This window comes from Dendroctonus ponderosae, unplaced genomic scaffold (assembly GCF_020466585.1).
Source record: "Dendroctonus ponderosae isolate FM_Combo_2020 unplaced genomic scaffold, Dpon_F_20191213v2 Dpon_F_20191213_4, whole genome shotgun sequence".
Classification (NCBI taxonomy): domain Eukaryota; kingdom Metazoa; phylum Arthropoda; class Insecta; order Coleoptera; family Curculionidae; genus Dendroctonus; species Dendroctonus ponderosae.
Genome location: NW_026018611.1, coordinates 1740924 through 1762103, shown reverse-complemented (window position 1 = coordinate 1762103; position 21180 = coordinate 1740924). Strand labels below are relative to the sequence as shown.

The window sequence follows — 21180 nt, the reverse complement described above, 5'->3', positions numbered from 1 at the left end:
CACCCCCCAACTCCCTTGCAGCCTTTTTCCACGCGAAACTACAGCCAGAAAACGGGTTAGGAAATAGTTTCGCGAAAAAATCAATATAATAACATGGGAGGCTTTGAAATTTGGGCGAGTTTCCACTGTTTCCCAGGGTCGGCCGTATGCGGATGGAAAATTCGCGTCGCTCGCGCCCTCTATCCACCCACCGGGCAAAATTTACAGAAATTGTTTTGTCCCCAAAGCGTTCCTCTCGGCGTTGCCGGCTGCGCTTGAATTACCTGGGGTTTGCGCACTGAGTGCACAGTAGGTAACAGGATTTACCAGAGGTAAATAATTATCTCCCTTGTCACTGGGACCTACATTTCTATTTATTCATCCGCTTTTGCTTGGCCCGGTGGTTTTGGAGTGAGAAACTGGGAAATAGGCGCTCCAAACGTGTGGATTGAGTAAAGTTGGGAAAGCATGCGGCAACAGTGGGCAGAGCGGGCTTTTTGAAGTCGCGGACTTCTCAAGGGGCGCAATAGTAGCCGCAGGCGGGTTTGGCTTCAATATGGCCTTATATAAGCCTTGTTCTATGAATTTGGCTTCAACATGCCCTTGATTTGGGCTTATTCTAAGGGTTGAGACGTGGCTCGTTTGGCTCTGCGGCGTTTTTTGGGGTTCCCAATCACGCCTCAGCTGCAAAGGGGGCTATAAAATCACTGCCTTTGCTTCCTGAGGAGATTTCGAACTGCAAACCGCTGCGAAAGCAGCGCAGCGAAGCAAAAAGGGCAAAAAAACGGGCAAAACCAAACCCATTTTGAACCCCGGCGGTTAAGTGGGCAGAGAGAGACAGCAGTATTGTTTACGGCATTCGCGTGCGTTGATTGGCGGTTGGCTTTTGGCGCGCTACGGTGGCGACGCGGTGGAACGCCTGCGAAGCTGCCGGTCAAAGCCAACTAGTGTGCTCGTATGGTAAGTCGATTTTGTTTATCTGTGAATAATTTTTATAAAATCAGTGGATTTTTTCACCAAATCGAGGAATTGAGATTAAAATATTAGTTTTTGCGTCCCAATTTACTGTGCCGGGTAAGTTTGGGTGCGATTCGCGGTTGGCCTGCAATTAATTTCGGAAAGCCAGTCCTCGACGTGAAAATCCGGCATGGCTGCCTGCGAGTTTGGCTGCCAGACGCCAAGCTGGACGACTGCGGGCTTTCGAAAATTAATTTCGCTGATGTTACGCGGTGAATTCGGGTGAAACTTGCTGGAAAATCTAGCTGGTTTTGTCCGGAAGGGGATTTTCGCGTGTTTTCCCGACCCGGGGCTTCGTCGCACCCGGAAAATATTTGGGTGTTGTCTGGCATTTTAATATTATATTATTTTGAGCATGGCGCGCGCGGCATCTGATTCGAGCGACGCCAAACGAACATCACACGACAAACCAGTTCGATTGTTGATTTTTCTCGACAATCCACAGATTTGTTTACGGAAATTTCGCGTCGATTCCCTTTCAGCCAACCGCGCTATTGGTGAACTCGACTGAACTTATTGTTGTCTTCTAATGCAGCTCCGCGACCGATCGATTTTCTATTTTGGGGAAGCGAAACTTTCGAAAAGCCGCAAAATGGCCGCTTGAACTGCCCCCCCTCAACACATTTTTAACGGTTCAACTGTCAAATGCCATGGAAAATGCCAAAATAGTTCCTTGAAAACTTTTCGTTAGGCCCAAGCGATCAAAACTAGAACCTCGCGCCAAATTTCTTCGCTCCAGAACTAATCAATTGGGGGCTTTCCAGATAAATTTTCTCGAATCTGAGCCCAACGATCACAAACATGTCCGATGAGCCAGCAGCGCCAGCGAAACGGGGCCGCAAGCCGGCAGCCGAGAAAGTAGAGAAACCCGAACCGAAGAAACGGGGCAAGAAGGTAAGCTGAGGTTGTTCAGGGGCTGAACCCCCACTAACTGAGGGTTCCACTTAGGAGGTGGCCAAGACCGAAGCCGACGGGGACTCCGATGGGGCGTCGCCAGCGAAGAGGGGCCGGGGCAGGCCCAAGGGTACCAGTAAAAAGAAGGCGCCCGCCAAGGCGGCCAAAGCGGCACCCAAATCCGCAGGTACCGGCCGTCGGGGGCGACCGTCGAAGAAGAAGGAGGAGGAGAGCAAGTCCTCCGAAGAGGACGCCGAAGATAACGAGGATGCCGAAGGGGAAGAGGATGACGACGAGTAAACTCACCCAGTCTAAACCGGCCGGAACAGTTTTCCCTATAGACATTTGACTCGCCGTGCCCTGATCTTCGTTTGTTCGGGCTGCTGGTTTCACTTCTCATTCCAGACCCCACTTTCACGCTCTGGATGTGTAGAAACTGTTAGTTTAATTAATGTAATGTAAATTTTAGTTCGTAAGTTCGCTTCTGATTCCTGGGCTGCGCTTGCTTGGGACGAGCGTTCTTCTTTTCGGTCTGGAAATCTGGAACGTTGGCCTCCGCAACGCGTGACCCTGGAGCAATTCACAATCTATTTTTTTTAGTCTCTAAGTTAATGTAAATTAATTAAGCTGTCCAGAGTCACGATTATAATGTTCAAGTCGGGATAAATGTCAATAAATTCCTTTCGTAATACGCTGGTTTTTGCCTGGTGGAAAGGGGAATGAGCATCACTTGGCGTAACAATGCGAACTCTAAAGGTGCGTTAAGAGGATGCGATGGACAATCATTACGTGCAAACCAAGAATCTTCCGGATATCCACACCAGAAGAGTCTAAAAGCCAGACTACAGGATTGGAAGCACACAAGATTCGCCTTGATCAGGAATTGAAACTAATGGGTTTTTAGGCCGTCGTTCGGTAGAATTTCTTCTTGACGTTTCGCAAGCACGAGTGGTTTGCTTGAACGCTTACACTGTTCTCATCAGAACCCGCGTTCAGTTCTGCGGCAGAACTGATCGGGTTCTGATGAGAACAGTGTAAGCGTTCAAGCAAACCACTTCTGAAGATGCAAGCCACTCGTGCTTGCGAAACGTCAAGAAGAAATTCTACCGAACGACGGCCTAAAAACCCATTAGTTCCAAGGAATGGCCTCGACAGTCTATCTCTTTTGATCATCAGGAATTGTTTCATAGACCCTCAAATTCAGCAATTTAATTCAGTTGCAACATCCAGTTGACGCCAGTTGGTAGAAATAAGTTTTAATTAATAAAAATCAACAGTACCTTAAGAAGGGAGGGATATTTACAGGAAATTTACGGGTCACCACTGTCTAATCCTGCTTAAAGGTGGATGAACAATTAGGAAATACATCAGTTCTTGATCGTGATCGAAATTACACCCGGATCCAGTACATGGATGATCGGATGTTGTTGTAGTCGGGCAGGTTCTCGACTGGGCCAACGGCGGCGATCGCCGGACACCTAAAACAGCGAAATCAGCACAGCGCCCAGCCGCAAAAGACCCTCGCAATCACCTGTCGTACAAGTACTTGTACATGACATCGCGAACATTGCGGGCTGTAATGCTGTTGATGCGATGGGTCAGCTCATGAGGCGGCAGCCGCCTTCCGTAGCATAGCAGCTGGCGCCCGATGTCTTCGCAAACGGCAGTGGAGGTGTCCAGCTGCAGCAAAGTGTTGGCGGTCAGCAGAGCCTTGGCGCGCTCCACTTCTCCCTCGGTCACGCTGGTGCACAGCCTCATGAACTCCTCTTGGATGTTGAACACCATGTCCTCGATTTTCAGGGGGTCGCACACGAAGTAGATGCCCCACAAGCCGGTGTCCTAGCGGGTGATGTTCAACTTGAACTGGTGCGCTCAATGTGATAAAACTCAGTGGCTCACCTTGTAGCAAGTGTTGAAGCTCTGGAACGAGTGGCACAAGTCCTCTTCGCCGCTGGCGCGCGCCAAGTTCGTGGCGTTCTGTTTGGCTGAAGCTTGAGATCGGTCCCAAGCTCCCAACAGGGTGGAGCCCACCATCAAGCTCAATGTGTCCGGGTCAGACCAGCCGGCTCCTTCCACAGCCATCGCGATATGCGCCAGTGGAAGAGTGTCATCTCGCACTCGAACCTCCGATCCGGTGAATCGGCATGAGGTCAATTTGGGAATTTCGCCCGTGTAAGTGTTGTCTGCAACCAGGCCCTAATTGAGCTGCAGTTCTTCTGGCGAACCCGAAACTTACTCAGTTGCCCCAAGCTGCTCTCGGCCAGTTTCACCAAATCCTCATGGCAGACGCCTCCTGCTCCCGACACCACAATGCGACTCGCTTTGTAGTGGTTGTCCAAGTAGTACCTCAGGTCAGTTGCGTTGATGGAACGGATGTTCGCAGTGGGCCCTGCAAGCAGCACTTTTACATGGGGAGCCGTCTAGGAGCAGTTGAGGGCCTACCTAAGATGGTGTTGGCCAGTGGCGTGCCCTGGTAAGCGACCGAGTGCAAGTGGTCGAAGACCACTTCCTGCAAATTGGACTCGACTTCTTGCATTTCCCTCAGAATCACCCCTCGTTCTCTCTCGATCTCCGCCTCGCCGAGCTTGGCGTTTTGCACGATGTCCGATAGAATCTCCACAGCCTGTTGCATAAAGAAAAGCGGTGTCAATAACACAAACTTGTGGAATTTGCGTAACTATCTACCTTGGGCACATCCTTGGCCAAGCACTTGGAGTAGTAGACAGTCTGCTCCCTGCTGGTGTAGGCGTTCAGTTGGGCCCCCAGGTCCTCAATTTCGAGCTCCAGCTGGCTTTGAGTGCGTTTACCAGTTCCCTGCAGAGCAAATTGAAACCTTGCACTCCGCCCTCACGCCAAACCTACCTTAAAAGCCATATGCTCCATGAAATGGGCTACGCCATTGTTTTTCTCGTTTTCGTAGCGGCTGCCTGCGTCGATCCAGATGCCCACTGTGGCCGTCTGGGAGCCCCAGTCCTCTGTAGCAACCCTGATACCTAAACAAAATTTGCCATGAACTTCAGTTTGTTATGTAAATCGGTTACTCTCACCATTGCTTAGAGTCGTCACCTTGGTGGGCGGCACATTTAAGGAGACCTGCTTGGGCTCTGCGGCAGCACTGGAGGCTTTCCTCAGGGCCTGAAACGCAAATCAAGAGCTGAACTTTGGGAACTGGGGTTATGTTTTGTTACGTAAGTTGCCCTGGGGCTGGACATTGGCAGGCTCGAGTGGGTGAAATTTTGGGCGGTTTGCGTCGGCTTACCTTGGATAGACTGGGGGTTTTTGATAATTTGCCCACTGACTGGGACAATTTCAGGATTGAGGACATTTTTTCTTTGGTAAATCGACGATGACAAGCAAGTGACACTTTCGGCCGCCGATTGTGAACAGAGGTTTTACGCGGGCTGGTTTGCGGATTGCGCTTGGTGGACGTATATCTGCTCTTGTCTACTAGACAGAATTTCCCGGTTGGGGCTTAAGATCTGCAATGGCAATTTTAGTGAGCAACTGGAAGCATATTTAGGCAAGAGCCGTGCAAACGAGTCGTAGAAACTAGTAGGTTTATTTAATAAAAAATGGCAAATTGTCCAGGAAATCAACAATGTAGAAATCCGTCTTAGGGATGCGAAGGCACGCCCGAAATCGCGATAATTGTCATTGTCATTAAGCGCAAAATTTGCCATTGTCTCGAACGTGGGGAACTTCATTAGTCACCCTATGCATGTTTAATCGGTTTTTTGCGGCCCATTTTTGACTGTGTCCGAATCACGCCAGGGGAGAATTTTACTGTGCCCCCAAGTATCCGATGTCTAGTGCTGAAATAGCAGACAGCTCCGTCGATCCTCCATCTAAGAAGCGGAAGCTAGAGCCGAAAGGCACCAAAGATATGGCGAACAATGGAGTGGCTTCAAGTTCCCAGGTAAGGAAAAAACGGGATTTGCGGTCGGTTTCTGGCTGTCCAAAAGCCTCGCAAGCCCTTTGGGCGTTTTATTACCCGCCATAAGCTAAATCAGTCTCAATGTACTGACTTGGAATTGCACAACGCACTGATAATAACAATCGCTTTGCATTGGGGTTCAATGCCATTAGATTGCCAAGAGCCCAATCTGAAGGAGAATCAAAGACACTAAACGTCAAGTAAAAGGTGCTAAACCTGTGTGTTTCAGGGCCCCAACGCTGATATTGATGAAGGCCTGTACTCAAGGCAGCTCTACGTGCTGGGGCACGACGCCATGAGGAGGATGGCATCCAGCGACGTGCTGGTGTCGGGCCTAGGAGGCCTAGGGGTGGAAGTGGCCAAGAACGTCATTCTAGGTAAGTGGGCTGGCCCCAATGGGCAGCCACCGACTACATCTGGTTCTTCGCTCAGGTGGCGTCAAGTCCGTAACTCTGCACGATGACCAGTTGACCAAGATGTCCGATCTCAGTTCCGAGTTTTTCCTCTCCGAAGAGGACATTGGCAAAAATCGCGCCGAGGTCGTTTGCAAGAAACTAGCGGAACTTAACAATTACGTGCCTACGCGCACTCACACCGGCACTCTGGATGCCGACTTCCTCAAGAACTTTCGCGTAGTGGTCCTAACTAACTCAAATCGCAGTGAGCAGTTACGAATTAGTGAAATCACCCATGCCAGCAATATCGCTTTGATTATTGCCGACGCGCGGGGAGTGTTCGCTCAAGTGTTCTGCGACTTTGGGGACACTTTCACAGTGGTCGACACCAACGGGGAGCCGACAGTGTCCGCAATGATTGCAGATGTGAGCAACGACAAGGAAGGTGAGTCTGGGACCATCAGTTGAAACTCTGCAGGTGCCAGCGACTAACCCAAACGTTTTCCAGCTGTTGTCACTTGCATTGACGATACAAGGCATGGCATGGAGGATGGCGACTTTGTGACCTTCTCAGAAATCGAGGGAATGACCGAGTTGAACGGCTGCAGCCCCATGAAGATCAAAGTAAGTGATAAACCACACCTTTGGGTGGCGCTAAACATGCCCTTGTCCTGTAGGTGTTGGGGCCTTATGCGTTCAGCATTGGAGACACCAGCGCCCATTCGAAGTACCAAAGAGGAGGAATCGCCAGCCAAGTGAAAATGCCCAAGGAGCTGCACTTCAAGTCGCTGAAAGAGTCGCTGGATAATCCGGAGTTTGTCATCACGGTATGTGCGGCGAGTTGCGATCATTGTAAGCGTTGGGGTGACGTGTGGAGCGGTTTTAGGACTTTGCGAAGTTTGACAGCCCCTCGCAGCTACATCTGGCGTTCAGCACCCTGCACAGCTACGTGGAGAAGCACAATAGGGTGCCTAAACCATGGAGTCAGGAGGATGCTGCCGAGTTTTTGGCCATCGCAAAAACCAACGGCAGCATCGGAGATGCGGAGCTCAATACTGGATTGCTGGAGATTTTCGCCAAAGTAATTCAACTTGATTCGTTATGGGAATTTTCATTTATTGAACTCGACTTAAAGGTTTGCGCTGGCGATTTGAACCCCATCAACGCGACCATCGGCGGAATAGTGGCTCAAGAAGTGATGAAAGCTTGTTCGGGCAAGTTCCACCCCATTTTGCAGTGGTTGTACTTTGACGCAATCGAAGCCCTGCCGGCAGACCGGACGGAAATCACCGAAGAACTGGCCAGCCCTCAAGGCGGCCGCTACGACGGACAAATCGCAGTCTTTGGCAGGGACTTCCAAAGCAAAATCGGTAGGAAAACGAAGTGCGGTTGTGTCGAGTGAACGGTTTCATCTTATGTGGTTTTCCAGCCGACCAAAAGTACTTTGTGGTGGGAGCGGGCGCCATCGGATGCGAGCTGCTGAAGAACTTTGCCATGATGGGTCTGGGCACCGACAAGGGCTACGTGATCGTCACCGATATGGATCTGATTGAGAAGTCGAACCTCAACAGGCAGTTCTTGTTCCGGCCTCATGATGTGCAAAAGGCCAAGGCTGATATTGCTGCAAAGGTAACCCCGGTGTAGCCCTGTTGGGGCATTGATGCTAAATTTAGCGCGTTAAAGGCCATCAAGAACATGAATCCTCAAGTAAACATCGAGGCGCATCAGAACCGAGTGGGCCCGGAAACCGAAAACGTCTACGACGACGAATTCTTCGAAAAACTGGACGCAGTCGCCAACGCCTTGGACAACGTCGACGCAAGAATCTACATGGACAGAAGGTGCGATTTCTTTCAGCCCTCGTCCTGTTCGCTTGCTAACTCTCTGCGGATTTCTCAGGTGCGTCTACTATAGAAAGCCGCTGCTCGAGTCCGGCACGCTGGGCACCAAAGGAAACACCCAAGTGGTCGTCCCGTTCCTCACAGAGTCGTACAGTTCGTCGCAAGACCCGCCCGAAAAGAGCATCCCCATATGCACGTTGAAGAACTTCCCCAATGCCATCGAGCACACGCTGCAATGGGCGCGGGACATGTTTGAGGGCCTGTTCAGACAAAGCGCGGAAAAGGCCTCCCAATACCTCAGAGAACCGGACTTCATGGACAGAGCGTTGAAACTGCCTGGCGTGCAGCCTTTGGAAGCTGTAGAATCTGTTAAGGCCGCCTTGGTCAATGAGAGGCCCAGCACATTTGATGACTGCATCGTGTGGGCAAGGTACCACTGGCAGGTAAGCGCAACTAGTCCATTTCATTGTTCGTCAGACAGTCCCTGATGATGCCTGGTGACCGAAACTTTTACCTGTTGTAGAATGGGCTTTTCTGAATCGAGGGTAACAAGGCGGGAGCTTCTAGCTCTTCCGGTTTACTCGCCAATATTTTTTTAGGAGCAATTGCAGATTTTTTTCGGTCCCATGGCAATCTTAGTAGCAATGAAGTAAAAGTGGCTGAACTTTGAAAATTTCTAAAAATATCCCTGATGATGCCATCGAATTGAAACTTTCACATATTTTAAAGTGCACTCTTTTGCTTCTTAGGCAAATGCCCGCAAAATGCTGGTTTTTCTGGTTTGGGCGTAGTGATTTTTTCGGCCCCATTGCGATCCTCTTAGTAGCAGTGAAGTAAAAGTTGCCGAACTTTGAAAATTTCTAAAAAAATCCCTAATAATGCCATCGAATTGAAACTTTCACATATTTTAAAGTGCACTCTTTTGCTTCTTAGGCAAATGCCCGGAAAATGCTGGTTTTTCTGGTTTGGGCGTAGTGACTTTTTTCGGCCCCATTGCAATCCTCTTATTAGCAGTGAAGGAAAAGTTGCTGAACTTTGAAAATTTCCAAAAAAATCCCTGATGATGCCATCGAATTGAAACCTTCACATATTTTATAGTGCACTCTTTTACTTCTTAGGCAAATGCCCGGAAAATGCTGGTTTTTCTCGTTCGGGCGTAGTGATTTTTTTCGGCCCCATTGCAATCCTCTTATTAGCAGTGAAGGAAAAGTTGCCGAACTTTGAAAATTTCTAAAAAAAACCCTGATGATGTCATCGAATTGAAACTTTCACATATTTTAAAGTCCACTTGTGATCTTCCAAGGCAAAAATCGGGAACATTCTGGCTCTCGGGTTTGCGCATTAACCAATGGAAATTGTTCAAATCTGACTGTTTTTGCAGGAACAATACAGCAACCAAATCAAGCAGCTGCTTTTCAATTTCCCGCCTGACCAGTTGACCACTACAGGGCAGCTGTTCTGGTCTGGACCGAAGCGCTGCCCACAAGCTCTGGACTTCGACATCAACAATCCGCTGCATTTGGATTACGTGGTGGCTGGAGCCAACTTGAAAGCTCAGGTCTACGGGCTGCCCACCAATAGAGACCGGAGTTACATTGCCCGAGTGGCCGCTGCAGTTGATGTGAGTTTCCGTGCGCTGATTGCCGAAGTTGCGTGGTTTCCATCCTGGACTCTCTTCTGGCTTTAGATCCCGGAGTTCGTCCCAAAGTCCGGAGTGAAAATCGCCGTCACGGACTCCCAAATGGCCGCGAATGGAAACAATGTGGACATGGATCGCATCTCTATGCTGCGCGCTGAGCTGCCGTCCAGAGAGGAGTTGGCTGGCCTGGTTTTGACTCCGCTGGAGTTTGAAAAGGACGACGACACTAACTTCCACATGGACTTTATCGTGGCGGCGTCCAATCTGCGGGCCATCAACTACAAGATTGCGCCCGCCGATCGGCACAAATCGAAACTCATTGCTGGTAGGTTGATGGTGCTGGGAGGAAGAGCGAGTGTTGGAACCAGTCGATTTTCAGGAAAGATCATTCCGGCCATCGCCACCACCACCTCCGTGGTAGCAGGCCTGGTCTGCTTGGAGCTCTACAAGCTGATTCGATCTCAGAGAAGTCTCGAGCCTTTTAAGAATGGGTTCGTCAACTTGGCCCTGCCCTTCTTCGGGTTCAGCGAGCCAATTGCAGCTCCTCAGCGGGAGTATTGCGGAAACAAGTGGACGCTTTGGGACCGGTTTGAGATCCAAGGCGAGATGACTTTGTCCGAGTTCCTGCAGTATTTCCAGGTAGGTTCTAGCATTGATACGGGCCTGGTAGAGCGGGGGGCTAAATCGCAGTCTCTAGGAGAAGCACAATTTGGAAATCACCATGCTGTCCCAAGGCGTGTGCATGCTCTACTCGTTCTTCATGCCCAAGTCCAAGGCGCAGGAACGCCTGGGGCTGAGCATGTCCGAAGTGGTCCGCAGAGTGTCGAAGAAGAAGATCGAGCCCCACGTGAGGGCTCTGGTGTTCGAACTCTGTTGCAACGATGCCGATGGGGAGGACGTGGAGGTCCCCTACGTGAAGTACAACCTGCCATAGGAACCGATTTGGGCACATTCACCCCCATCCAAGCTGTAACCAACCGAAATTGTGATCTATTTTTAAATTCAACTCTATAAGCGCCTCGCTTTGGAGTTTGGCGTCTTAATTGTGGCATTGTTTTGGGGGCCGAAAAACGTAATTTATATTTATCTACTTAAAGGCACACATCAGTTGAGCATGTTTCGGTAATAAATTAATCCCTACCAAGTACTTGTGTTGTTGCAATGAACCTTTTTAGGTTCTGTTCGTTTTAGTTAAGTAGCTGGAAATACTATAGAGCGCATTACTCACTCGGTGTTTTATGGTCTTTATACTGTACTGCTATTACGTTAAAATACATTTGGATTATCAGGAGTTTTTCTGTTTAAAATTGGCGTAGTTGTCAAGCTTTTCGCAGCGCCCCCATTGGCAGCTGTATGCGAACGTTGACGCGCCGCTGTCAATCGCTCACCAAACATTGCGGGAAAGTTTGGCGTTTTAGTTGGAAAGTTGCCAACATCTTGCCAGCGTTTATGGCAGAGAGCTGGAAAAAATCCGGCGCTAGGCAACAGTGTAATCAGATGACCACCCAGTTATTCCTAGTTTGATTTATCAATGACGTCAAGCCCACATTAAGCAGCCTGGAATGCTTGATTCCATTGCAATTGTCGCTGATTACTTGGCTTTCCAGGCAAAGCTTTGTATTCACTTGCAGGCATCAGGGACTCAGTTGGAAACGGCGCAAATCCGACCCGTTCGCTCCCATTTGATGGCGTTTTAGCTCAGACGGCCTTGCCGGGTTACATAACGCCACCATTTATCTAGTCAGTGTTTTATTTTACTTTGTTCCTTCGACTAAGCTATTTTTATTTTTGTTGACATGCCTAACCCCACTCGGCCGATTTCCGTGCTCCCTTTGATCAATCGACGTATCCGGTGATGCCGTCTCTGTCACGCGTCGCGCTGCGCCACCATTGACCGCAGTGCGAGCGAGCGAGACGGCAGATCGCCCACTGTGACAACCGGGCAGTTCGCAATACGTCCACTCGTAATTGTAGTAGTTTTGAAAACAGTGTCTGTGGCGATTGTGCGTCAGGAAAAATCGGCGTAAAATACGATGGATGCCCCATTAAGAGAACAGGTGATGATCAACCAGTTTGTGCTGGCGGCCGGTTGTGCTCGCGAACAGGCCAAACAGATCCTGCAATCGGCCCATTGGCAGTTTGAGGTAATTAGGCGAGCCGTCTGTTGTTGTAAACAAACGTGATGAATATGGCGGCCACGGCCGTCCGGTCCCCTTTGCCCCCTCGATGCACTGTTGCCATACATTGTTTGTTTGTTTTGGTGGTCCGGTCAATGTAAATAAACAGTGGAGTTTCATCCGCTTTGCAGCCAATGAACAACAGCATGCGGAATACAGTTAATGTCTGAATTTCATTTGCAGACCGCTCTTAGCATATTTTTCCAAGACGCCGCTCTGCCCAGTTGCCCACATGGAGTCAATTCACATTTTGGACAGGTGAGGTACAAGTAATTCACCCCCACAGTGAGTATTGGTGTCTGTGACCACGGAAACTATGTCCCAAACTTTTTGGCAGTGACGCAATACAAACGTCAAATTACTCGTTGTCGAGTGACAGTTAAGACCTGTCAGACGTGTTCATTTTTTATTGGAGTTCATGACAATTATGACATAAACAATACTTACACGCTTTTCGATCTGTTTCTCTTTCGTTAAAAGCTCGCAAAAGTTGATTGGAACCGAACAAATCAATGTCAAAATGTGAAATAAAAACGTTCATATCGTTTATTTCATATTTATACGTTTCGGCGAGACAACAGCGCCATCATCAGATTTAAAATTCAACACAAACCCATAATTGGGAAACATTCGATTCTTTTTAGGCTTTGGTGCCTAAAAAGAATCGAATGTTTCCCAATTATGGGTTTGTGTTGAATTTTAAATCTTATGATGGCGCTGTTGTCTCGCCGAAACGTAAAAATATGAAATAAACGGTATGAACATTGTGACTGAAACCCAGGAAAGAAAGTGAATTTCAGTGGTGTAGCAGTTGATTGGACAGGGTCACAAAACTGTATGTTCCTTTGAAACTAACTATTTTGTTCGACAATCGAAGACGGCTGGTGTCATTTCGGTGAACTGTGCAGGTGATGACGCCCTGTAACACACCGGCCACGCCCCCAAACTTCCCCGACACGCTGCTGGCCTTCTCAAAGCTGTCAGCCGGATCGCCATCGCAAGGCCCGCCCATGATGATGCAGAATGGGGCGCCGCCCCAACCACAGGCTGCCACGCAGTCGCAACGATAATAATCCGCCTGCTTCGACTAGTCGCAGGTTAAGCAATGAGTTACGTTTAGAGTTCTTATGGTAGTGTTCTTTTCCTCCCGAGACATTGACGGTGTATATTTCACATGGAGCCAGAGCCGACGTGGAACTGTTCACAAGCGGACGCTCCTCTTAGTTTGCTAGTTTGTTTGTTAAAGTGATATGGTTAGACGGTGGTTGTGAAGGGCGCACGAGATGGAAATTGGAGTGAGAGGCTTTGGGTCCGTTCGGGTTCAACCTACATGTTCAACTGCTTTGAAACCCATTTAGAAGTTACGTGTTTATTTTGAATTATAACATGAAGATAATAAATACCCTAAGGAATTGCAAGGTGGAAATTGACTGAATGCAGTACAGGTGGGGTTAGCTTCATTTGAAAACAAACTGCGTCAATTCGCACAGTTACCCGAATAAAACAACAAATCTGCAAAATCCAAACCTATAACGAACCTTTACTGTGGCGGAGACTCGCGAAAGTAGGCGGCCGCGTTCGGGTAGCGCTCCGGATTGAAGTCCTGATTGGCGCTCAGATTCGCCTGCACCGTTGATTGGAGCAGGCTGCCGTAGGCCGACTGGATCTCCGACGATTCGCCGGCTGCTTCTGCAACCGCGTCCAGAGGGGCAGCAGCCGCCAGTCCCGCATTGGTCACCACTTGGCGCAGGCTCTCTGAAACAGCCGCTCATTGGTTCCGGATGTTTCACGCCCCCCACACGAACACCAACCGGAAATCGTCTGCGACACGCCCCCTTGCGGCTTGGAGTTGCTGATCAGCTTCCTCCTCTTGCTCGGCATACCTGAGATGTACGCATCGCTGAACGGTGGCTGTGCGCTTTGCTTGCGCTGTCGCTGGATGTCTCTACTGATCAGCGGCACCCATTCCTAGGCCGAAGCACAATTAGAGGATTACAGCGAGATTTTAGGCTCATTTACCTCAGGGGTTTGGGCGTGCCATTGTTCTGCGCCCCAAATCACGTTGGGCAGCGGCTCGGTTTCGTCGGCAAGCGGCGGCTCTGCATCAGGTGGACTGGCCGCGTCCACTTCCATGGACTGAAAGTGAATCGGTGAAAAGCAGGCGATCATCCGCAACCAGCCAACTCACCTCCACAGGCTCCTGAACAGTTGCCTGGTGCTCCGCAGGAATTTCCACTGGTTCGTTTCTCACCAAGTACCGATCAAGTCCAACCTCTTCCGCACCCAGCTGCTGAAAATAGGCACTGAGCAGCGTGTTAATGCTCCAGAGCGCCGAACGCTGCACCTCGCTGAGGCCGCCGGCCGGACTCAGCACTGTGGACAATTGCTATAAACGTGGTTTGAGGATGCTCGCCGAAAGTGACCGTCGCAAACTCACCAGAATCTGGTTGCACATCGTCACGAGGCTCTCTTGCCCGTTGGCGCAGCAGCGGATGGTCAGGGCGAACAGCTCGCGGACTAGCGTTAAAATGCTGCCAAAGAAAGTCGCCGCTTCGTCCTCGCCTTCCCCTGCAACAGAACCTGCTCGCCTGGTTAACCACTGGAACCCCGCCCCCTTGCAACCACGCACCGATTGCCTGCCGGATGATGGCCGGCACGTTCTCCCTGATGTAGTGAAGCGCGGTGCGCCCCATGTTGATGTTTTCCCTGGTTGGGAGCGTCTCCTGCAACAGCAAAAGAGTGAGCGCCCGAACACAGCGGCGCATTAGCGTGCAGTACCAGCGCAGCAATCACCGGGTTCAACTCGGCCAGGATTCTTTCAGTGGCTTGAGCGATGCCGGCGTCGGAGACGTCGTTGCGGCAAACTTGCTCGAGGAAAAAGCGCTGAATTCTGGGCATCTGGCGGTATAGCGGCGACCAGGACCCAGTCACCATCGCCATAAAGTCACTGGGGGCAGCAAAGGGGCGGTTACAAAACGGACGGCGAAGAGGGGCGGCAACCAATCACCTGAATTGCAGCTGTCCGAACACCAGCATGATCAGGTCGATCAGGAGATGCTCGCCCTGAACGTACGGCGCCTGGGTTAAGTTCTGGACCAACACGTTCAGCGACGGGCCCACGTAGTCGGAGTTCTACAACAAACAGAGATCGTGTAAAAGCGTTCTGCATCGAAGATTTGTGGGTCATCCTGCGTGTGCACTAACCCGCTCTACTAGCCCCAACACCAAGTTGATCAGGTCTGCAGAGGCGCGGGCGGTAGGCGAGGGATTGCTCGACCTCGGAGGCGCAGCTCCTGCCGGAGGCGCCGACTCATTGGGCGGCGCCACCGCAGGATCCGTCACCTGCTGACTGGCCCGTTGTCTAACTCTAGCGTTCGCAGCATCTAGTACGCTGGCAAGATGCGCCCTTATGCGCGCAGCTGCCGCTTCACGTTCGGCAAGCGTTTGAGTTGGCGGCGGCGGCGCCGTTCCTGCAACGTCCGTTGCATAAACATAGAGAATGCGAGTGCCTGCAGGCTGCTCACCTGCATCTGTAGGTGTGCGCGATGCCTGTTGCTGGGGCTCGACGGTCACAATCTGCAAGGCAAAATCCGGTAAAAGGCCAAGCAATGGCATCGTCGATTCGCTCACTCTTTGAGGTCGGGACTGGCACACATGGTGCGAGTAGCAGTGCAAGAACGGATCAAAGCCTCCCTGTACCGCTTGCTGAGTCATGTGCACATGAGGGCGCGTTGCGGCACGCGGCTGGGCGCCTGCCGTCGGATTCGTTTGCGTGGAACGTGCCTGAAACGCACAGGATGCTAGCAAAGGATGTTGTTGTCGGGCCGTTTACCTGCGAGGGCTGTTGCGCAGCCTGTCCATCCGCCTGTGGCTGATTGGGCGCAGCCCCACCCCGCACAGCTTGCACCTGGGCCAGTGTATCCCCCAATTGGTTGCCCACAATCTGCATGAGCGACTGAATCAGGTTGCCCCCTCGCAGATCTGCAACGCACACACAGGGAGCGGTCAGCAACAAGCAGCATGGGGCGTTCCAGCTTTACCTTCCGGCGTAACATCCATAACAAACTCCAGTTCGCGGCCGTTCGTGCCAATCGTTGGAGACCCCTGTGCCAACAGGACGTTCGCACCGTTTGAAGCAGGCGCCACATCAGCGGAAACTTGACTACGGACGCGGATATTGTTGAAAATGCCCAAGGGGTTGGACAGTGTGGGCTGCGGATTGCGAGCACCGCCAGCGGATACGTTGTTGTTGTTGGGCGGGCGCCGCGGCGCGGCGTTGCGAAGCGGGCGGATTTCCACCGGAGTGGTAAACACCCGCATCGAGGCCGGCACAAGTGGAATTCCTGCCGACAAAAAGGCGCCTCCAATTGCTTTGCAAGGGGAGAAAAGGTCTGATACGCACCAACGAACCCGGGCTGCAAAGTGATGCTGGGCTGAGCCTGTTGCGAGGGTTGCGACGGAGACTCAGTGGCGTTCGCGGCTTCAGAAGCGCCCACCATCGTGGGATTTGTCGTCGTTCCAGTGGAACTGGTTGCAGTTGTACTGCTGGACGTCGCCACTGGCCGATCAGGCGTCAAATTGATTTGTGCCTGCAAAATTCCCACTGGGGTTCTCCCATGTGTAAAACCACGGCGTTCTCACCTCCAGCTGGATTGGGATCCCGGCGGGGACCATCGCGGGCGGCTGTATCAGAATCGGCCGACACAGCAATGGCCTGGGCGCAGGATTGCTGGGCAAAATGATTATATCGCTTAGGCTGTGATAGGCATGGCCTAGGAAGTGCATCACTTGGGACACCCTGTTCAGCATTTGGTTGGTTTCTTCCAATTCCTGCAGGAGGAAACGGGGGCTCGTTGAATCAAGTCTGCCCTCTACTAACGGCCGCTTACCTCTGGAGGCACTTCGGGGTCGTTCTGCATGAAATCCTGATAGCGCGCCAAGAACGGCGCGTATCGGGCCTGCAACTGATTCAGAGTGGATAACAACGCAGCCATTTGCGTTCCTCGGCATCTCCTGCAACCGCAAAGGAAAACTTCAGGATTCTTTCGGCCGAAAGACGCGCACTTACAGCCTGGGTGGACTCTGTGGATCGGTATGCGACGAATCGGTGCCAATTCCTTCTGCGCTCGAGTTTTCCGACGCCGACGTCCGAAGACTATCACGGGATGTTGTGCCCTGAGTGGCGGTTGTGCTTGCGTTGGTCGGCATGTTCACAATGCTGGCAATTCCCCAAATACACACATCATTTATCACTAACTTGTATAAATGGTGTCATCGCCAGTGTATTTTCTACTTACCTTGAGGGTGGAAAAATGGAGTTTTGCACCGCATTTAAGATGGCCGTTCCGTCTATGGGCTGATTGGGGTTGGTCGGGACAATGACTCTGAGTCACAGTTAAAAACGTTTTATGACCTCAATGCGATTGAGCGTCCGTGAAACTTTACCTGGCCTCAATGATGGGCGTCATCTCCTCCTCGTTGGACTCCTCGGGCTGAACAGGCGGCTCCTCTCCATTGGGGCTCTCCAGCTGCCGAATCACATTCTCAGCGTGGCGCAACATCCTGCAAATTAAATGCGAAATGCAATGTGCATTGGCACAGGGCTTCGGGCGCCCACCTTCGGGCAACGTTCAGTCGGCTAGAGCTCAGAGTGTGTGTGGCCCTGGGAGGAATCATCTGCTGGGGATCTAAAATGCTAGGAGGAATGGTCACCGGGCTCATGCCCATGTAGACGGTGTTTCCAACGCGGTCGAAGCCCCGGAAGCCGCCCCGTGCCCGATTTAGGTCGGGCGGCGGCGTCAAGGAGCGGTGGATGCGGGGCCCTGGATTAGGGGGCACAGTTTGCACCAGATGTACCACTTTGTCGTTGAGATCTAAAAAAGACCAAAGTTTTGGGACCTGTGGCCGTTCAGTGAGTTCGCCTACCATAGTCGGAAAGTTTGGCGTCCTCACGAAGAACTCGCCCACAGTAAATGATCCTTTGTCGAGCAGCAGGAATGTCCACGGTTTGGGCGATGTGGTTTTTAAACTCCGTGACTGTCAGCTGTAACAAGCGGCTGCTAGTGGCGTTCAGGGGGAGCCCCCTTAATGCTACTCACCGTTTCCTCCACTTCGAACTGATGGTTCCGGGAGTCCAGAGTTTTTACTGTAACTTTGATCATTCTGCAACAGTGGGGCCCACTTAACTAATCAGGGTTTTTGACTGTCTTGGAATTGCAGTTTTCAACGGGCTGGAGCTTAAGGAACGCACAAATGAGATGGGATTTGGCTGGGAATCCTGAAAAGCAATTCCTGGTTATCACGAAATTCAATAATCGCCACTGACATTGACTTTTGTCACCCGTCGTTGCCAACCGTGACGCGGTGCACGAGTACCAACCCAACGTCAGTGAAATCCAACCCTTTTTGACGTTTGTTCATTAACTAGACTGTCATGTTTAAATAATTTATTAACAGCAGGTATGTAGATAAGATTTTTAACAGTACATTTAAAAGAAGGGCTCGCTATCAGGAAATCAACCAAGTGTTCCGAATTTGGGGAAAATTGGCACAATCAGTAACCATCGTTAAAAAAACCAACAAAATTTCCTTTAAACTAGAGGCAATTTCTCTGCCGGCAAAACTCATAAGAAGTTTCCTGTCCAAAATAGGAAAGTATTCAGTAGCAACGCGCCCTAAAATTAACAATAACAACGCTTTCGCCCCTGGCGATCCCCATTCTGCATTGACAACGTGAAAAACACAATCAGACCGATGGGAGCTGGGTAGTAACGAAAGCTCCAATTTCAAATTCTATCAAAACACTAGCTTAAGGCAACAAAGTGAAACTGAAAACAATAAATTAATGTACAAAGAATGCCTAGTTCAAGGAAGGGGTGGCTCCATCGCACCAGTTCACCTCTATATTGGGCCATTTGGTCTGCAGCACTGTCAGCATGGCGTTGGACTCGCATACCGCCTTGATGTCAGATTCTAGAAGGATCGCCGATCCGATGTGATACTGAATCTATGGAGGAAAAGGCCCCAAAATTCCTCTGGGAGAGTGATTACAGTCCAGTACTCACTTGGCCATTAACGTGGCTTTGCGCCAGCCCATTATAGTGGAACAAGGTGAACAAATCCGGCGTCGATGACTCTTCCTTCGGGAAAAATTCGTCCATAAATGCGCTCAACAGTATGATTCCTAGGCATTCGCTATCTAGCTTCTTCTTCATTATATTTACGCTGAAAGGTGGAGATTAGCACACTTGTCGCTGAAGCACATCGGCACTTACTATTCAAGTTCATTAACTAAGTTTAAGGCCTGCAGGACATCGCGCAGTTTGTCCGAACTGATAAAGTTATTCTCTTCGGGGTCAAAGCGTTTGAATATCCGCCGCGCTTGCTCGCTTTTGGTTTCCAGACTCACCAGCTGCCTCTCATCACTAAATAATACTGAAACTCCAGCGTTAAGGCGTCCGGCCTTATTCGACAACGGTGCGCCTACCTGTTAAATGGGTGTCGGACGCTAACACCCAAACAGGATGAATGGGGTTCTTGTAGAAGGACCCCACCGTGCATAACCGGTGGTATTCCATAATGGTGATGAACCCCACTTGACTTTGCTTCTCTATTCCCATTAAGGCTGCAACCGAAGCAAATCAATCATCCGCATTGGCCGTGTGTGGCTCAGAACACTTACTCAGTCCGGCTATCTCTTGAAAGTGGTCCCAAACGTACATGGTGGCTCGTCCACTGATCATCAAGTTGATTAACGCCTGGCTGCCATAGCCGTAGGTTTCATCGATGAGCGGCTCTTGCAAGTCAAAGCATTCCGACTTCACTCGCTGCAACCCCTAAACAACAGGATTGGCAGGAAAACACTTAGGCGCGACTCACCCTAGATAATATCACAGAATACAGAAAGAGGAGCACTCCAAATTTGCCTTGCAGTGCAGCAATGTGGTCCAGGTAATACTTGGTGACCTGGCCCAGAGTGACGAACATTATCACACGTAAGTCTTCGTGAAATTGCACAGCGTTAATGTCTTGAGAGTCTGAGAGGTTCTTATTCCTGTCTCCTTCCCGCTTGGCTCCGCTCTCGTCAATGTGCACCACACAGAAGTGGCGATTACTCACTTGGCTGAGTATTTCGCATAATGCGCGCACCAAAATTCTACTTTGCACTTCCGAAGTCACCTGCAATGGGCGCGCTTTAGACGAACAAGTGGTTGAGCCCTGGCTCGCATTTACCCGATCTCTAAAATGGAATCCCTTGTACTCTAGCAGCAGGTTCTTGACGATGAAGGCCTGGACTGGGGCGATGATGGCGCATGGGCCTCCTTTTGCCTGTTCCAGTGCACTTTTCTCGCTGCTACTGAAATAGAACCCTGAATAGGGGGGCACGAATGATGAGTCTGACTAAGTCAAGTTTAGCATTCGTTCAATATTGGGCCGCCTCCACAACCAATGACATGGTTATTTGAGTGGGGCAATTGGGGCTTTTGAGTACATTACCTTGGGACCATCGCTGAAAGATGTCCTGTTTGATTTCGGCGCCCCACAGCAGCTCCTTGACGCCCAACAGTTCCTGCTCGAATAGTGCAGGCACGGTCTCCGCCATTGCAGGCAAACACTGGCTCCAAAGCGATAAATTTTTGCGTGTTTTTTCCCCACAAAACCGAGAACAATTTGTCTGGCATTAGAGGTTAGAAATGGTTTAGCAAGTGTCAGAATTGATTAGCAATGGTGCCAACAGCAGCCGCGAACCACTGACATTGACAATCCTTCAGAATCTTATTTCTCGTTTCTGTGAAGAACCTTCTTGAAGGAATCTTGAATCTTCTGAAGAACCGCTTGGGCTACAGAGAGGCAAAAATTGATCTTCAATTTATGTTTGGTGCGAAATTGGGTTTCGCCAGGAAAACATCTTGATCTTTGGACGTTTTTAGGGCGGGTGCCCCTTAAGCGCCTTTCTGAAGGAACCACTGGCAATATCCTGATAAGGGTTTCAGCTGCCGACAGAGGAATCTTCAATTTACATCTGGTGTGGATTTGGGCTCCCGGAAATAACAGGTTTTTATCAGAATAAATTCTTAATCGTTGACGTTTTTAGCGCATGTTTAAATTACCGCACCGCACTCTTCTTGAGCGCGCCTCGAAAGAACCGTTGGCGGTGTAAGCATGCCGGTTACAGCAGTCAACAAAGGAAGCTTCTATGTAGACTGGATGGAAATTTGAGTTCACTGACCATGTTGGTTGCTTCAGAATCAATTCGCAAGCTTTCGGGCAGGTGCCACCTTCATATGAGCGTATCAGAAAATCC

At 50.4% G+C, this 21180-nt stretch overlaps 6 protein-coding genes and 1 long non-coding RNA gene across 9 annotated transcripts; 4 read left to right on the top strand and 3 right to left on the bottom strand.

Moving 5' to 3' along the window:
• Nucleotides 1-841: 841 nt before the first annotated feature.
• Nucleotides 842-2581, top strand: LOC109542936 (high mobility group protein HMGI-C). 2 transcript variants are annotated; one of them, XM_019912400.2, is made up of 3 exons: nucleotides 842-939; nucleotides 1761-1890; nucleotides 1945-2581. In XM_019912400.2, exons 2-3 carry the CDS (start codon nucleotides 1798-1800, stop codon nucleotides 2188-2190), a joined length of 339 nt encoding a protein of 112 aa, XP_019767959.1. In that variant the 5' UTR covers nucleotides 842-939; nucleotides 1761-1797; the 3' UTR covers nucleotides 2191-2581. The 2 variants fall into 2 exon arrangements, with proteins under 2 accessions (XP_019767959.1, XP_048521980.1); XM_048666023.1 differs by having other exon boundaries at nucleotides 937-1053.
• A 503-nt stretch (nucleotides 2582-3084) lies between these two features.
• Nucleotides 3085-5305, bottom strand: LOC109542939 (mitochondrial-processing peptidase subunit beta). The gene is made up of 9 exons (XM_019912403.2): nucleotides 5150-5305; nucleotides 4938-5025; nucleotides 4753-4883; nucleotides 4576-4704; nucleotides 4333-4513; nucleotides 4127-4279; nucleotides 3790-4073; nucleotides 3422-3729; nucleotides 3085-3368 (listed from the first exon to the last, which is right to left on the bottom strand). The coding sequence occupies exons 1-9, from the start codon at nucleotides 5213-5215 to the stop codon at nucleotides 3281-3283; spliced, it is 1428 nt and encodes a 475-aa protein (XP_019767962.2). The 5' UTR covers nucleotides 5216-5305; the 3' UTR covers nucleotides 3085-3280.
• Nucleotides 5306-5546: 241 nt separating this feature from the next.
• Nucleotides 5547-10990, top strand: LOC109542938 (ubiquitin-like modifier-activating enzyme 1). Its single transcript, XM_019912402.2, has 14 exons — nucleotides 5547-5806; nucleotides 6054-6201; nucleotides 6257-6664; nucleotides 6728-6843; nucleotides 6897-7046; nucleotides 7106-7300; nucleotides 7355-7589; nucleotides 7649-7848; nucleotides 7903-8060; nucleotides 8119-8503; nucleotides 9442-9681; nucleotides 9748-10024; nucleotides 10079-10338; nucleotides 10397-10990. The coding sequence occupies exons 1-14, from the start codon at nucleotides 5693-5695 to the stop codon at nucleotides 10631-10633; spliced, it is 3123 nt and encodes a 1040-aa protein (XP_019767961.2). The 5' UTR covers nucleotides 5547-5692; the 3' UTR covers nucleotides 10634-10990.
• Nucleotides 10991-11285: 295 nt separating this feature from the next.
• On the top strand, nucleotides 11286-13294 carry LOC109542942 (UBA-like domain-containing protein 2). Its single transcript, XM_019912407.2, has 3 exons — nucleotides 11286-11843; nucleotides 12060-12134; nucleotides 12785-13294. Exons 1-3 carry the CDS (start codon nucleotides 11733-11735, stop codon nucleotides 12944-12946), a joined length of 348 nt encoding a protein of 115 aa, XP_019767966.1. The 5' UTR covers nucleotides 11286-11732; the 3' UTR covers nucleotides 12947-13294.
• On the bottom strand, nucleotides 13230-18235 carry LOC109542937 (large proline-rich protein BAG6). The gene is made up of 22 exons (XM_019912401.2): nucleotides 17975-18235; nucleotides 17802-17919; nucleotides 17494-17749; nucleotides 17322-17438; nucleotides 17174-17260; nucleotides 16945-17094; nucleotides 16766-16889; nucleotides 16518-16706; nucleotides 16279-16465; nucleotides 15917-16219; nucleotides 15709-15857; nucleotides 15507-15659; nucleotides 15401-15452; nucleotides 15081-15346; nucleotides 14884-15008; nucleotides 14655-14823; nucleotides 14506-14599; nucleotides 14314-14456; nucleotides 14065-14262; nucleotides 13896-14012; nucleotides 13688-13844; nucleotides 13230-13631 (listed from the first exon to the last, which is right to left on the bottom strand). The coding sequence occupies exons 1-22, from the start codon at nucleotides 18035-18037 to the stop codon at nucleotides 13417-13419; spliced, it is 3432 nt and encodes a 1143-aa protein (XP_019767960.2). The 5' UTR covers nucleotides 18038-18235; the 3' UTR covers nucleotides 13230-13416.
• Nucleotides 18236-18309: 74 nt separating this feature from the next.
• LOC109542940 (ubiquitin carboxyl-terminal hydrolase MINDY-3 homolog) lies at nucleotides 18310-20586 on the bottom strand. Of its 2 annotated transcripts, XM_019912405.2 has the most exons (8): nucleotides 20373-20586; nucleotides 20109-20245; nucleotides 19755-20054; nucleotides 19558-19711; nucleotides 19363-19500; nucleotides 19151-19310; nucleotides 18941-19100; nucleotides 18310-18882 (listed from the first exon to the last, which is right to left on the bottom strand). In XM_019912405.2, the coding sequence occupies exons 1-8, from the start codon at nucleotides 20476-20478 to the stop codon at nucleotides 18736-18738; spliced, it is 1302 nt and encodes a 433-aa protein (XP_019767964.2). In that variant the 5' UTR covers nucleotides 20479-20586; the 3' UTR covers nucleotides 18310-18735. The 2 variants fall into 2 exon arrangements, with proteins under 2 accessions (XP_019767964.2, XP_019767963.2); XM_019912404.2 differs by having other exon boundaries at nucleotides 19755-20245; nucleotides 20373-20579.
• A 62-nt stretch (nucleotides 20587-20648) lies between these two features.
• On the top strand, nucleotides 20649-20959 carry LOC125504271. The gene is made up of 2 exons (XR_007281399.1): nucleotides 20649-20754; nucleotides 20807-20959. It is a non-coding gene; the product is annotated as an uncharacterized LOC125504271 (long non-coding RNA).
• The last annotated feature ends 221 nt before the right edge of the window (nucleotides 20960-21180 follow it).